At 41.6% G+C, this 17,224-nt stretch overlaps 1 protein-coding gene across 1 annotated transcript in view; it reads right to left on the bottom strand.

The window, feature by feature from the left end:
• Nucleotides 1-6,774: 6,774 nt before the first annotated feature.
• The window catches only part of Ttl (tubulin tyrosine ligase), a 30,363-nt gene continuing 19,913 nt past the window's right edge, over nucleotides 6,775-17,224 (bottom strand). The window contains exons 8-9 of the mRNA XM_010639509.1: nucleotides 12,666-12,809; nucleotides 6,775-9,763 (exon numbers count right to left, since the gene is read on the bottom strand). Of these exons, the coding sequence (XP_010637811.1) occupies nucleotides 9,652-9,763; nucleotides 12,666-12,809 (256 nt within the window). The 3' untranslated portion in view covers nucleotides 6,775-9,651. The remainder of the gene's footprint in view (nucleotides 9,764-12,665; nucleotides 12,810-17,224) is intronic.

The following is a 17,224-nucleotide window of genomic DNA, read 5'->3' as shown; positions in this document are numbered from 1 at the left end:
AAAAAAAAAAAAAAAAAAAAAGTTGTATGCGCTGATAAAGTTTTGAGTTGTGTGTATACTTGTGTAGACTCGTGTGTACACGTGCGTATATACTTGTATATACACCCATGAAATAATCGCCAAAATTAAGACAATGAGCTGATCCACCACTCTCCAAACCGTCCCCCTGTCCCTTGGAAATTCCTCCTCCCATCAACTTCCCTTTTTCCTACTTCAGCTGGTAATTTTCATTCCTGTTACTTTTAAAGAAGTTATCTTCTGCATATATTTTTCCTTAACATCACTAAATTTACCAAGATTTATGCATCTGTAACCTAGACTCTGCCTTTCCTCCCTCCAGAAGGTCTCAGCTTGTTCTAAGGAAGACCCTCTCTTCTTTTTGTTCTTTGAGACAGGGTTTCACTATGTAACCCAGGCTGGCCTCGAACTCCCAGCAATCCTCCTGCCTCAGCCTCCCAAATTCTGGGATCACAGGTGTGCACCACCACACCTGGCAGGAAATCCTTCTTTCTTTCCCTCTTTCCTAATCAGGGACTCTTGGAAGGTAGAATAAAGGGATCATTGCAGAAACAATGGTTTCCATCAGTATACCAGTTAGCCAAGCTCTTTTTCAGAAATTCACAAATCCTTTATCCTTTTTCAGCTAACAAACCATTTCCTGCTCCCCTTTACAACACAAATTGTGAAAAAGATTTACCACCCTTACTTTTTCTCCAGTTTCAGGCGCAGTACTGGGATTAAACTGAGAGAGCACTGACCTACATTCCCAGCCTTTATTATTAGCAGTTTTATTTTGTTTTGAGACAAGGTGTAGCTAAATTGCTCAGGCTGACTTTGAACTTGAGATCTCCTACCTTGGTCTCTCCAGTAGCTGGGATCACAGGCATGCACCACCACATCCCACTTATCTTTTTATTGTTCAGTTGTGACTACTTCAAATAGTCAGTGCCAGTCCTTATTCACCATGTTACTTGCAACTATTTTCTCCAATTTCGTATGTTATGGTTTTATAACCTTGAGAGATTGGTTGGAGGTTCTAGCAGGGGAGTGCAGCTACTCCCATACCCTTGACCAAGGAAACGATCCTCCTCTATCGGGGGTGGTCATCCTCTTCCACAGAGCACGCAGCTTTGGGAGGGATGCACATGGAGCGGTGAGGGAGGAAGGGGACACCCGCCTAGCCAGCCAGATCAGCTGACTCAACCCTGGCGGTCAATGGGATGACACATGTCACCACCAGATCACTCTCACATCCATGGTTTTATATTCTTGATGGTGTTTTTTGAAGTAAAAATTTTTAATTAACTACTGTTTATTTTTGTTCTTGTTGTAATTGCTTGTGCTGTTGGTATCACATCTAAGAAATCAGTGCCTAAGGTCATGAAGATTTACCCATATGCTTTCTTCTAAGAGTTGTAGTTTCAACTTTTATGCTTAAGTCTTTGATCCATTTTGAACTAGTTTTTACATAAAGTATGGAAAAGATGTATCACATCATTCCTTTGTAGATGTATCTCCAGCTGTCATAGCACCATTTGTTGAAGACTTTCTTACCTTCAACTGCACTGTCTTAGCCTATTTGTCCAAAATCATTTGAATAAAGCCAGGAGTGGTGGTGCATGCCTATAAGTCCAGCACTTTGTAGGCTGAGGCAGGAGGATTGTCATAAGTTTGAGGCCAGCCTGGGATACATAGCGCATTCAGGCCAGTCTGAACTACATAGTGAGACCCTGTTTCAAACAAAACAAAGCAAACATCAACTGAACATAGATGCAAAGGTCTATTTCTTTTTGTTGTTGTTGTTGGTTTTTTTTGTTTTTTGAGACAGGGTCTCACTATGTAGCTGAGACTGACCTGGAACTCACTACATAGCCCAGGCTTGTCTTGAATTCACAGTGATCCTCCTGCCTCAGCCTCCTGAGTGCTGGGATTACAGGTGTGCGCCACCACACCCAGTTTGCAAAGGTTTATTTCAAGTCTATCACTCTGACCCATCTTCTCTCTTTCTGCCAATACTACAAAATTTTAACCAACAGATCTGTGATAAATTTTGAATTTAGGAAGTGTACATGCTTCAACTCTATTCTTTTATAGCTTGCTCCAGCAATTCATAGTTCTTAGGATTTCTGTATGAATTTAGTGTCAGCTTATCAATTCTGTGAAAAGGAGAGCTGAGGTTTTCGAGAGATTGCATTCAAATTGTAGTTCAATTTGAGACCTACTTTCATCTAACTAATTATTGTCTTCCAATCCATGAACAAACCATCTTACATTTATTTAGATGTTTTTAAAATTTTTCAAAGATTTTTGTAGTCTGGTGTGTGCAAATGCATTTTTTCATATTTATTCCGATGTAGTTGGCTTTGGTGCTGATAGAAATGGAATTTTCTTAATTTCATTTTCAAATTGTTCATTTGTAGTATACAGAAATACAGTTGAGTTTGTTTACTGGTCTTGTATCTGGGAACCTTACTGAACACTTTACTTGATCTGTTTTTGTAGACTCCTTAGGATTTTCTATATATGTCATGTGCAAGATAATAGATCTACTTCTTCCTTTCCAATCTGGATACCCTTCCTTCCTTTGGTCTAACTGCTCTTTGTAGAATCTTTTTCAATGAAGAAAACAGTTGTTTTCTACCTAATATCAAGAAGAAAGCTTTCAATCTTTAACCATTAAATATGAGGTAGCTGGGCATGGTGACACTTACCTGTAATCCCAGCACTCAGGAGTCTGAGGCAGTGAAAGCAAAGCGCTATACAATAGGACAGACCCTCGCCTTGCCTCCACTTCCCCCCACCCCCACCATAGAATGTTTCGTTTTAGAAATGTAAGTTTGTGCCGATGGGCTCCTGCCCAATGTATTAAAATGGTTTGTGACTGTTTTAACTGTGTGACCTTTCAGGAATGTTCTGTTCAGCTCTGCCCCCTCACAAGAAGGTTCTGTTAAGCTGCGCTCCCTTCTCAGGAATATTCTGTAACTCTTCCCCCCACTCCCTTCAGTGAGCATGTTCACCTACCCCATTGATCCCTATATTAGGAGGCTCCCATTTCTTGCAGAGCGCTCAGGATCCTCCGAGCCCGCTGGGGCTCACCTGTGTAATAAAAGTTCTTCCCCCACCCCCACCTCTTCAACTGACATAGAATTCTCAAGTCTTCAAATTACAGAGCTGTGTTCCAGGACCACCACACTGAGCTGTAAAGTTCAGCTGTGCCTCAGAGCTGTGGCACTTGGCTACAACACTGAGCTGTAACTCAGTTGTGCCTCTGAGCCACGGCACTTAGTTGTGACACTCAGCTGTCACTCTTGGCTATAGCAGTGAGCTGCTCTGCTCTGCCGCAACAGCAAAAAGATTACTGTATATTCAAGGCCCGCCCAACTGTGTCTAACCACCCCGCCAAAAGAAACCCATGTCCCTTAGGATAAGGAAGATGTAAAATAAACAAGTAGCTAAACAAATAAGATGCAGTTTGTGGGTTTTTCCCAAGATGCCCCTTATTAATTCCTTTACTCCTTTGAGGAAGTCCCATTCTCTTCCTCATTTGAGTGTTTTCTCAATTCAAAGAGAGTATATTATCAAATGCCTTTTCTGTGAAAATTAATATGATCATGTGGGTATTCATCTTTTTTTCTATTAAAACTATATTATATTGATTGAATTTTGTGAGTGGAACACTGTATTCTTAGGCTAAATTCTACTAGGCTATAATGTATAATTTCTTTTTATATGGGGCTGGATATGATTGTCTAGTATATTGTTGAAGACTTTTTTCAACTACATTACTCATAGATATTGGTCTGTTTTGTGCTGTCTGTTTGGATATCACAATATGAATAATGGACTCAAACTGAGTTGGGAAATATTCTCTTCCAATTCTTGGAAGAGTTCGTGAAAGACTGGTAATAACTCCTCTTTAAATGTTTGGTAGAACAAAGCCATCTGGTCCTGGGCCTTTTCTTGTGGAAACTTTTTAATAATTATTAATTCAAAAAATCATTAATTCGCTCTCTTTACTTGTATTTTTTATTGGTCTAGAAAATAACAACACTGGTTATTGATTTCTAATTTTACTCTATTGTGGTCAAAGAACATGGGCAATCTTACTTCAGTCTTCTCACACTTACCAAGGCTTGTTTTATGGCCTACCACATTATCTGCATCAGAGAATGTTCAATGTACATTTGAGAACATGCATTCCACTGCTATCCAGTAGAGTATTCTGTAGGTATTTGTTTGTTCTGGTTGGTTTAAAGTGTTTTCTGTTTTCTTCTTTCCTTATCTGCCTTAATTATTAAGGCATTATTACTCATTATTGAAGATGAAGTATTGACAGTCCCGACTTTTGTTGGGTTGTCTACTTCTCCCTTCATGTCAGTTTTTGCTTTATGTATCTTGCACTCTCTTGCTAGATGCATGTTTATCATGACAGACTGACTCTTTTACTTTTCGTTATAAAATGTCTTTGTAGTGGCAATTTTTTTCTTAAAGCCTATTTTACTGCAGTCACTACAGCTCTCTTTGAGTTACTATTTGCATGATATATATTTTCACATCCTTATACTATCAACTTACTTGTGTTTCACTTTGCTTTTTGTGATACAGGGGTTGAACCCAAGGCTTCTGCTCTGAGTTAACATTCCAAGCTCTTTTTATTTTTAGAATGCATCTCAATCAATCTTATGATTCTCCTGTCTCAGCTTCCTAAGGGCTGGGATTATAGGAATGTGCAAACACCACTGGCTCCTCTGTGCTTTTAAAATCTAAAACAGGCCTCTTTTAGATAGAATATAGTCAGATCTTATTTTATTTGTTTTTATTTCCTGAGTATGGTCTCACTATGTAGTCTAGGCTGGCCTTGAATTTATAATCCTCTTGCCACAGCCAAGTGCTGGGATTACAAGTGTGTGATACATGGCCCACTACCTTCTATGTTCTTAGGAATATGTCTAAATTTTTCAAAACTGCCTATGGATATCTCTTTCCCTCAAAGTTTTTGGTGTCTTGTCTGTTCCAATGGTTATAATTAGCTCAGGAAGTTGAGATGTAAAGTGACTGTTGCTATCATTTTTGACAAGTACAGACAGGAAAATGGTTGCTTACTCTAGGCAAGCTGAGTCCCACCAAAGAAAAACAAACCCTAAGACTGTGGATTTAATAGAACTATCAGAAAAGTGAGATAATGACAGTTCTGTGCTAATGAGCACTCCAACCCTATTCTGTAACCTACAATGGTTGCTAGGCAGCTGGACTTCACCACAGTTTTGAAACTGTTCGTTTCCAAGGCTACCATGAAGCTAGGGAGAGAGGATGGGAATGGAGCAAGTTAAAATGTCAGAAACTGCTGTTCTTACTGAGATGTAAACATTTTTCTTGAATAGATGTTTTCTAGATTGCTGCAAGCCTTTGGTTAATGTTCAGCTTTCTCTGGTGCTCTGTTCCTTTTATGGCAGATGGGACATTCCCACGGGGGGACGCTCTTATGATGCCCTCTTATGTGAATTTTAAAAAAGGAAAGATATTTGCCTGTGTGGGCCGAACCACACTCAACCCTGTACTTTGCCCACACTCTCTGCCAAGACCAGTGGAGTGTATCCCATCACATCTAAAACCTATTTGGAGTGGGGTGCCTAAACCAGGGATTTGACAGGGAAGGACCCTCCTCTGTTCCAGAAGGGTGCTTAGGGGTGGAAGCAGGCCCTGTAGGCAGGAAACACAAGAAATGAGTCCAAAGCATGCAGCCTCACAGCACAAGATGTTACACATGAATGACAATTTCCATAAACAAAGCCCTTCTACCTACTGAGACTAAGTGCCTGAGGTGTGAGATTTACAGGTATTCAGGAATTTGGCCTGAGTACTTGGCCTGAGTGCTTAGCAAGGTCGCCCCAGTTGTCTGGGTATGGTATGGAAGCTGCCTCATAGTTTGAAGCACATGAAACTCTCCTTTACAACCATGGTCTCACATCACCATCTGTACCATGATTCAGAGAATATCCAAGAGGTGGGAAATAACAGACCAGATTTTGGCAGGTGAAACTGTTTCAATGTTTCACCTTAGAGCAGTTCATTCCTTCTGAGGGACAACCTTATCTCAAGAACAGTTTCCTGGGGTCAGGAAACTATGGCCACATCTGGCTTTTTTTTTGTATGGCCTATGAATTTAGAATACTTTTATACTTTTTAAGAGTTGTGGAAAAAATAAAGACCCTAAATAGCTAATAAAAGCCTAATTACTACAAGGATTCTTCAAGGGAAAGACTGCCTACCTCTAGGTAATGGTACCATGGATTTAAATAAACATCCAACAGACATAAGATAACAGAACCAAAGGGGGCAAAAACACTTGAAATAACATTACTTTAATGCTCTAGGCATTTTAAACATTCACAGAATTGCCTTATTTCAGAAACAATTCTTCATAGCTACAGATTCTGTGTCCAGGATCAGAGACATGTACATCACTGAATTTCCTCTGTAGCACCCACATGCTACATGCGACCTGCTGTGGTACCTTGTCTTCCTTAGTAGTGTCCCCTCTGCCACCCCCACAACATGACACAACTACCCCTGTGACACAACTGCAACTGTTCATGAAAACACTTTGTAGCTTTACTGACCCTTGTGGGTTCTGTGGATCCCAGCACATTTCCAGCACTCCCCTATGTTCCATGCGCCTGAGCAGGATCCTGGGGAGCTTGCAAAACATCACGTCAGCTGGGACATGTGCCAGCACCTGCTCTGCCCCATCATACAAACACTGAGGCACTTAAATGTTCTTGATAAAATGGAGTTTATAATTACCATAGGAGTTACATGTGAGGGAAAGGGCTTTGCTCTCATAACTAATTAAACACATATTTAGTAGATTTATAAATCCATATCTGTTTACATTTGTTGTCAAGGCTTCATAAGCTTTATGTTAAGCATATCTGAGTTTCCAAACACTGTAATGAGAAGCAAATAGAGAACCTGCTTAGACAACACTGGCTTGTACCATGAATACATATGTCAACACCTGGATGTTCTTAAAGAAATGCCTGTTTCCAGAAAGAATTATTTTAAAAGCCTTAAGCCTTACAGGATTCTTCCAAGATAATAAGGTATTTTTTTCTTTCTCTCTAGGCAGTAATTCATGGCATCTCAAGACACTGCTGATGCCTGAAGTTCAGTTTAATTAGCTAGGGCTGAGAGGAGAGTGAAGGTGTAGGCACCAAAATTTAAAAAAAAAAAAAAGTTTCACAGATGTTTGTAGCATGTAGTCGGCATGGTACTAAAGGCTCTTGAGTTTTCCTACTCTCATTTGTCCTCATGAAAAGCCCTTGAGGTAGTCCCTGGTCAGGCAACAATCTCTTCCATGAGATAAGAAACTAAGGCACAGAGAGGTCAGGGGGCTCCTCTGATACTGTGCAGTCAAACAACAGAGCCAAGACTAGAATCAACATCTCCAAATAAATAACACCTCTTCTCCCAGCAACCAGCAGTGCTCACCTGGACCAACCCAATGACACTGGGGAGTAAGGCAAGACCAACTGTGCCCAGGGCACCATGGAAGGGTACAGGACAGTTCTGAGCCAACCTTCCTACGTGATTGGAAATAAATGCATTATAGGTATGCTTTACACATGTACATGCTGGGAGCTATGTGAGGAATGAACCGTAACTTCTTAAAGCCATGCTTCACTCACATATATACAGTGGATTCAGGTTTCTTAGAAAATCTATCAGTATTCACAGACTTTCTAACACCTGAATTCTGAACTCCGTCACTATATGAGCTGGAAAACTCTGAAATGTTCCCATGATTTGGTCCAAAAGCACACAGAAACCTCCAGGCTTTCTCTATCACCAGCCCACACAGACCTGCCAAGAACCCAGATCCCTTACTTCCTAAATGGGTGTGCATCTCAGCGTGATGGGATCATATCTCATTCCATTCTTAGGAGTCCCTGCACACTAACCTGTCAGCTGTGTTGGACCTCCAGGATTGACTTACCACTGGCTCTTATTTCGGTCTGGGTGCAAACTTGATTCCCCATATTCCAGGTAACCAGTAGGACTTTCTATAATCCCCAGTTCCTGTGAGCAGGGACCTTTTTCACTTCACTATAACACCTTCATATCCAATCACCCATCACCATCTGTAGCACATAATTTCTATCATTATTCCTTTTTCACTGGAAGCTTCCACATCTCATCATATCTGAGGAGATAATGCTTGTGTTCTTCTTTTGTAAGTCTCACCTGACTGCAGGACCTGCCAGGCAGAAATGAATACCAGAGCACACATACACACCAAGAAGGAGTACACCATGTCCTGGGGAGGAGTAGTTTCCTGTGTATCTGCTGCTGTGATTTCCAGGATACTCTAAGAAAAGCCTACTCAATTCACTCTGAAAATAAAAAACATCTCCCACTGTTAGTGATGCGGCCTCCTGAGAAGCCTACAAAATATTAGTTGACGATACTTAGAAAACACATCCTTCATGTACACCTTTTTGAGACACACAAGAAGCTGCATGGAACTCTGAAATCACCTCTTTCTCATCTAAGCAGGACATACACTTATTCAGAGAGCCTCTCTCTTGAGGCCTACAGGCACAGGCACACTCAGAATCCTTCCCAGAATGGAACCTGCCCATCCGGCTCTTAGAGAAAGTGCATGAAGCACAGGGAGATCAAAAAGAGGAGAAGCCACCTGTGTCACAGCCATCTGGGGAGGATATGGGATGTGGAATTCTACCTTTCTAACCCTCAGGATTTTATAAATTTTTAAAAATTGAAGGAAAGAGAACTTTGCAGATCTGCAGTGAACATTCTGATTAAAATAAAATTGAGAATCATCAATTTCAAAGAGCCCTCCCCCACATGCACACACATATCCAACCTATTAAGCAAAGCAAGATACCGTATGGTTTTTCCTCTGTCATGCTTAATTGAGGCTTACAGGTTTGGCAGACTTGTTGCTTTGTTTCTAAACATGCAGAGAGCAGACAGAGAGAGAAAGCAGTGGGTACTGTTTGGGCCCGATCTAGAGAACTCCCATATCACCAGAAAGGTGACAAAGAGAGCAGTCTTTGCTGACAAGCCAATACGGCACAAAACTAAGACTGTTGGTGCATGCTTGTCCAAAGTTTAGGGAGACAGAGTATTGTGGAGAGGATGAGCAAGGGACACATGGCAACCTCCAAAGTGCTCTAACATCCAGTCTCTGTCCCAAAAAGCCAGGGTGCAGCTGGGCACAGAGCTAAGGCATTAAGGCTGCAGTGGGTGGCTGGAAAGACCAAGTAGTGGTACTGGTGGTCTGCCATACCTGGGAGGACAGGTTCTGTTCCCAATACTATCTAAGCAGAAAGAGATTTCCTAAGGGTGAGAACCCCTGCTTTCACTCCATGGATGAACATTCTGCTTCCTGCTCAGAAACATGTGCCTCAGTTTCCGCAACTGCAACTTCACTGCTGAGAGCTCCATAGGGCAGCTCCCTGAGCAGCCAGCTCTGGGAGTTGCTTCTTCTTCTCCTGTTCTCTTCTGTCCCATGTTCAAGTTGCCTCTCTCTCCCATCTTGCTTGATAAGGAGCAGTCTGTTCATTTCTCCTGGCCATGGAGCAGGACCCGATGCATTTCCCAAGGCAGCTGTGAGTGCCCCATTGGTCACAGCTTGATGAACACAGCTGCCTGTGGCTGCTGCTCCATATCTGGAGGTGGGAAGACACTGGATATGGCTAAGTCCACGATGCCCTGGCACAGTTCTGCATACAGCTTCCTGAAATATGTTTTTAAAATGTCACTGAGGAAGTTCATCAAAGTGCAAGAAAAAAAATCAAAAGTTTTTTGTTTGTTTGTTTGGGTACTGGGGATCAAGCTCAGGACCTTGAGTTTGTGAGGCAGGCAGTGGCACCACTGAGCTAAATCCCTGGCCCTCAAAAGTTTTATTTTAAACCAAGATCTGCCTCAGAAATTCCATCTCATGATCTCCATGGTTTAAACTTTTTAAACGTGATCTCCATGGTTGATAGAAGTACTGCATGCAGATAAAGCATTTTCTCACAAATATTTATGAAAGGTCAAACCAGACAATTCCTACTGAAGCTGGCAGGGATGTCAGGCAATTCAACAGCATATGAGAGCAACTTGTCTGTATGTGAGTGTTTGAAGGGACAGACACAGCCCAGGTAAATAACCAATTTTCTATGGTCGAGGGAACATTGCGGAAGATTCCACAGGATCGACAGCTAAGCTGGGTCCAGAAGATAAAGAGAAGTTAGACAGAAAAAGGATAGCAGCATAGAAAAAAGGAAGGAGAAAGGGGTGGGGGGACTGGCTGCATCTGCAATTCGTGCATGTTGGGGTAAGGGAGAAGAGGGCAGTGTGAATGGAGGAGTAGCACACCAAAGAGCAAGAACTCGGGGTACCTGAGGAAGTGACAGTTGCAAGCCAAACAGCATAATAGACTGTATCAGGCCCCAAAGCAATGGGCCCAGAGATCTGGACTTCTTCCACAGGCAACGGGCCCACCAGAGAGGACAAGCCAAAGAAGAAAACCTGGTCACTTCAGAGAGGTCTTCAGCCTCTACCTTCTACTTACCCATGTAGGAGTCCCTGAGGCAGCAGCCTAGGTCCTGGAGCCAGGCTCCTGGGGAATGACTAACTCAGGCAAAAGCCAGATGATCCTCTGGGCCAGATGTGCCCACGATACAACTTTCTCAGGACACATTCAAAATCCCAGTGGCTCAAGCCTAGGGCAGAGGTCTTCTCTATCCTAATTTTCAGAAGATACTGTATTCCAATCTGCACCAGCTAGGAAATCCTCACAGGCTTATTGCCATCCCAAATGCTGCAGTGCAAGCCCTTCCCTTTGGCTTCCCATAATAGAACCTTTTATCCACTCCTGGTTCCCGGGCTAGTGTTTCTGTGTCTCAACCTGCTGTAGAGCCCTCAGGGAAGAAACAGTGCACAAAAACTCCATGCTTCTATTTTCCTTTTGGGGAAGTCCTAAGTGCTGGCTAATCTTCATCTCTCCTGCTATAGTCTGTTCTTTCCTCTCTCTCTTCTGCCCAATTCCCAGGCTCTACACCTCTGCCTACACAAATCAAGTCCCATTTTAGCAATTTAGCATGGCCCAACTACTCAATCTCTTACTTCTGAAGACACAGAGCCCAGGAGGTGCACAGGGAAAGAGGGTCATTATTAAACTTGGGGCTCAGTAAGTCACTAAGACCCAGAAGCTATCAAAATATGCCATGTTCAGTATTTTATGAGACTTGTCACAAACCACCTCTGCATGTAAGAGGAGAGGATAAAAAGCAGCTTCAACATGGTCAAGCCAACTCATGTCTTGGCATTTCTGATGAAAGAGGACACTTGACATCCCCTCCCATTTCCATAAAACAAAATAGATAAGTCAGTATTTGAATATGTACAAAAACATGGAAACTGCAGGTCATTAATAGACTTCTCTTTGCCATTATCTCACCATCCCTACCAACTCCCTTTCCTTTTTCTCCTTTAGGAAACAAGTAAAAAGGGATTTGAAAGTTACCTCCTTCAGCATGAGAATGACACAGCATGACCCTGTCTGCCTTGAACCTCTCAGGGGAGCCTGTAGCCTCCAGGTCCCCCTCAGTATAAACCCCCAACTCCTACCTCTCCACAAAAAATCATGAACCTAACAGATAGATGTTTCTTCTTCTATTGGAAAAGTTGAAGTACACTATGATTCATAATATAATGAATTGGGAAACGTCTGTCTCTCTCCTTAAGTTGGCTTTCATGTGGACACTTGTGCCTAAGTCGACTCTGAGCAAAGGGAATCAGGCAACTTTGAGGGGCTGTGCGGACCCAGGGAGATGGAGTCCAAACAAGACTCAGCACGGATGAGGCATCGTGTGTTTCTATCACTAGAGGCCTGGGTTGGGCTCTGGCATAATCAGCTTCACATGAGTGGCTCCTGCAGCTCTCTTCAGTGAGACAGGTGAGTTTCTGTAGGAATGCATGGCACTACTTGTGGGGAAAGGATGTCAAAGCTGTGATTCTCATACCCCAATGAACTATGGAGGAGTTGCTATTCCTCCATCCTCCTCTGCCTGGTGGCTCTTCACTGCAGGTATGGGATGAAAGAGGAGGGCCCACCCTTGAGCCAAAGCCTGCAGTACCCCAGCACAAAGAGCACCAAGGCAGGGCCCTTGAGCACAGGTTCTGCTCATGAGGGCATCACGTGCCCAGAGCCCATCATAGAAGTGGGTGCCCAGATGCTATAACCCTCTCTGAACACTCCTGTTCCCTTTGGGACCTGATCCTCTTCCCTCAGGTCATAGTGCTAGTCCCACGTGCCTACAATGCTATCTCAAACTACCTCCTGCCCCTAACATCACTGTCTCTGCCACTCTCAGGATCCTTCTTACTCACCTGGACACAAGAGGGTCTTTCTGGCAGTTACTAGTTTTGTTTGAGACCCCCATGGCACCTGCCATCCACCTGACTGCCACATGGAGAAATGAGAAAGGAGACGACTCCACTGAGCTCCCATGCCAGCCAGGGTCCTTGCAAAGGACTCCTATTACCATGACAGCCTTCCCAATAGCAATCTAAAGGTCTACCCTTCAGTTAGACTCTGCCAAGTGCACAACCAACTCCCACTTGTTAGACACAATGGCATTCAGACTTACTGAGCACAAGCTGGGGCGCCGTTGACCTCAATGAGCCAGACCTTCAGCTCCTCGTCCACCATGAAGTCGAAGCCAAAGAGCTGGAAGCTCTGGTAAGGGAGGTACCTGGTGCTGATGGCTGGCTCCACACTCAAGAGGCAGCTCCTGTGGGGCACAGGGGGACAGCTCACTGAGGATGGGGCGGTAGAGGCAGAGGTAGCACAAGAGGTGTGCTTGGAATAGTTGATGTCAAATGTGCGTAAAAATAGGTTGCGACTTTTTTTTTTTAATTATCACCAAGAGAATGTTACTTATCAAGCAGTTTGTTACAAACTGGTGCAACCACTCACATCCTACCAGGAAAAGGCTGCTATTCCTGTCCCAGGCCCCAGGGAGCACAGCATAAAGTCAATGTAGAGTGATGCAAACGCAGAGTGCTCCAATGGAGGAAGCAGGGGCTGCTGCCATATTTCTTTATAACAAAGAATGCTGGTCTTGTTAGTTTCTTTCACTAGCTCTATTTCTACTGCCAAATTATTGCTAATTAAAAGACTTAAAAGCTATACGTATTAAAATCAAATATTGAAATACAGTTATTTGTTAGCAACTACTGAAGAAAAAATTGGAGGATTTTAGTGACAGAAAAAAAGTTGAAAGTAATGTCAGGAACCCAGTGAGTAAGTACATGAGGTCTGAAGTCAGGCCAGCAACACGGACACGTTTTTAACCTTCCTAAATCAAACTTTGACTTCCTTACCTAAAGAATTAGGTGTGCAAATGGTGGCTGCTCCTAGTGTTGACAATGTTCATTGAGATAATTAAAAAAAAATTTGTATACAGTACTTATTTTCCATTTCTATAGCTAATTCTTTTTTAATCTTTATTAAGCTTATTGGTACACTTTAGGTATACGACACAGTTACATTCATCATTGGGATCTTGTACCTTTACATGATTTATCTTGGTTCTTATTTTTTCCTCATTCCCCCACCCTCCATTCACCCCATCCACCCTTCCCTATTTACAAAGACTTTCTTTCCATTCTTCTTTTTCTCATATTTTTCTTTTCCCTTCTTACCGTTTCCCTACCCCTCCACTTCCCCTACTCCATTAGGCCTTTTCTTCCTATTACACAATATCAATTATACATTTTGATGCTTATTTACACTTTGTTTTTCACACCAGAGAAACTATTCAGTATTTATACATGTGTGTCTTACTAATTTCACTTAAGAGTATGGACTCGGGCCGGGGATTTAGCTCAGTGGTTCCGCCGCCTGCCTCGCAAGCATAAGGACCCGAGTTTGATCCCTGGTACCAAAAAAAAAACAAAAAACAAATAAGACTATGGACTCAATGTGAGTCCACTTAGCTATAAATATCTCTGGTTTCTTGTTCTTTATGGCTAAGTAGTACTCCATTTTATAAAAAAAGAAAAACCACATCTTTATCCAATCTCCAGTTGATGGGTAATTGGGCTGTTCCAAATTTTAGCTATTATAAACCATGCTGCTATAAACATGGGTGAGCATATATTGCTATTACATGATTCTTTTAATTCTTTTGGGAAGATACCCAGCAGAGGAATAGCTGGGTCAAATGGGACTTCCAATCCTACTTGTTTGAGTTATCTCCATATTTATTTCCACAGTGGTTGCACCAGTCTGCACTCCCACTGACAATGAAGAAGGGTTCCTATCTCCCCACAACCCTGCTAGCATTTGTTATTGGTTGATTTCTTAATAGCAGCCATTCTTACTGGGGTGAGACAGAATCTCAGTGTTGTTTTCATCTGCATATCTCAAATGACCAGTGATGGTGAACATTTTTTCATGTTTATTTGCTGCTTTTATTTGTCTGAGAAATGTCTGTTCATTTCAGATGCCCATGCTTTCATTAGGTCTTTATATTTGGGGCGGGGGTCTGATTTTTTTTGTTCTTTATATATTCTAGATAGTAGACCTTTGTCTGAGGAATAGCTGGTAATTTTTTTTCACACACTGTGGATTGTCTCTTAGCTCTGCTTGTGATTTCTCTGGCAGTGCAGAAACTTTTAAAAAAGATGAGATCCCAATTATTCTTTGTGCTAGTTCCCGTGCTACTGAGGATCTGTTCATAAAGTCTTTTCCTATGCCAGTATCTTCAAGCGTTCTACCTATCTTATCTTCCAGCAAGTTTAGTGTTTCTGTTTTAATGTTATTTATTTAATCAATTTGGATTTTAGTTTAGTGTATGGTGAAAGACATGGGTCTAGTTTTAATCTTTGACAAGTTGAAATCCAGTTTTCCAACACCATTTATTAAAGAGGCTATTTTCCACCAGTGAGGGTGTTTGGCTCCTTTGTCAAAAATGAGGTAGTTGAGTATGTCAGGAGTTTTTTTTGCATCTTCTAATCTGTTCCATTGACCCTCGGGTCCATTTCTTTGCCAGTACCATGCTGTTTTTATAACAATGGCTTTGCAGTTTAGTTTCAAGTTGGGGATTGTGATATCCCCTGCCATGTCTCTGTTGCCTAGAATTGCTTTTGTTAGTTTAGGTCTCTTCTGATTACAAGTGAATTTTTGGATTGCTTTCTCTAGTTCTGTGAAATATACTGTTGGGATTTCAATAAGGATTTCGTTGAATCTGTGTAGCAGTTTTGGAAGTATGGCCATTTTCACTATATTGATTCTTCCTACAGAGGAACAAAGGATGTCTTTCCATTTTCTTGTATCTTCTTCAATCTCTTTTTTAAGAATATTGTAGTTCTCAATGTGGAGGTCTTTTGTTTCCTTTGTATTCAGCATAACTCTTGACACCAAGGAGTATTTCATAAATGTTCCTCTTATGAAAAAGCATATTTCATGAATTCAGTATTAATGATACCAATCACAAATCTATTACTTATGAATAATGAATAACTGTTATCTAGTACAAATACCCCAGAACCACAAGCCATTCCTGTTTAATGAAGACCTTCCCTGATTTTTCATGATGGACAGAATATTTATCTTACTAAAGGTGTTCTGATGACTTAGATTACCAGAGATAATTGTTCATCTATACAGCTGTATATTTAAAAGGAAAAAGATACAGGAAACTGGCTCCCACATGACTAAGTCAAAGGTGTATCCTTACAGGTAGGTTTGGCTCTCAGTTCCCCCGAAAAAGAAAACATTCATATAGATATGCTTAAATCTTTAAAAATAATCTTAGAGAATCCAAATTTCTAATCACACATTTTTCCCCCAGTACTGAGGATTGAACCCAGGTAGCACTGATTAACCTACAGACCTACATCTCTGGCTCTTTTTGTTTGTTTGTCTTGTTTTGAGCCAGGGTCTCACTAAGTTGCCTAGACTGGCCTCAAACTTGTGATACTCCTTCCTCAGCCTGCCTAGTAGCAGGGATTATAGAGATGCACTACCCCACCCACTACACATTCCAATAGTACCTATAATCCTAGCTATTCAGAAGGCTTACTCAGGGGATTATTTGACCTCAGGAGTTCAAAACCAGTTTGAACAACTCAGCAATTTAGTGAAACACTTTCTCAAAATAAAAAATACAAAGAGCTTGGGATGTAGCTCAGTGAATAGCCCCTGGGTTCATCTTCAGTACCGCCCCTGCCCCAAACCCATAAAAACTCTATTACTATGAGAGAATATCCTTAAATATGTTTTAATTAAAATGTCATTTGAAACAGGAATGGTGGCATATGCCTGTAATCTCAGTGCTCTTAGCACTCAGGAGGCTGAGGCAGGAGGATTGCAAGTTCAAGGCCAGCTTAGGCTACACAGCAAGTTGGAGGCTGTCCTGGACTACATAATGAGATTCCATCTCAAAAATAAAAAAAAAAGAGGCAGGTGTGGTGGTGCACACCTGTGATCCCAGCACTGGAAAGCTGAGGCAGGAGGATCCCTGTGAGTTCAAGGACAGCCTGGGCTACATAGTGAGTTCAAGGCAAGTTTGAATTAAATAGGGAAACCCTATCTCAAAAAACCGAAAAGAAAGGAAGGAAGAGAAGGGAGAAGGAAAGCAGGAAAACCTTTTATAATTAAGATGCAATGAAGAAAAGTTTGAGATTGCTGTTGTCTGGATATTATTCTTTTCTTTGGGTTTTTTTTTTTAATGGAATGTTCTGAATGTCTATAATTTTGTTCAGACGACTGCAGAACCTGGAAAAGCTGTTGCTGCTATCGATGCATAACATACTATTATTAGTCTATACACACACACACACACACACACACATATATAAATTGAATTTTGGGAAACTTTAAGGGTGCTGCCAACTTTGGAAAAAGTCATCCCAATTTACTGTGTTGACTTGGCATTGTACAGAAATGGACAACCATATTGGTCTAGAAATGTTAATGTATTTTTATTTTTATTTTTTCCATGTGTACAGGGATAACACATCGTACTAAATATGTAAGGTCATATCTACGTAGGTTTGATTACAGAAACTAATAAAGTATTCTCTAAATAATGAAAAAAGAATAAGATAAGACTATAAGAGCGAGAGGCAATTTAAATATGTTCAGGGACCATTTTCATCTCCAGAATTAAGGATTACTTTGATGTTACATCATTGCCTT

Source organism: Fukomys damarensis, unplaced genomic scaffold, assembly GCF_012274545.1.
Source record: "Fukomys damarensis isolate Sample0158 unplaced genomic scaffold, DMR_v1.0_HiC HiC_scaffold_9, whole genome shotgun sequence".
In the NCBI taxonomy this organism is placed as follows: Eukaryota; Metazoa; Chordata; class Mammalia; order Rodentia; family Bathyergidae; genus Fukomys; species Fukomys damarensis.
This window is presented reverse-complemented; position numbering and strand designations above follow the sequence as displayed.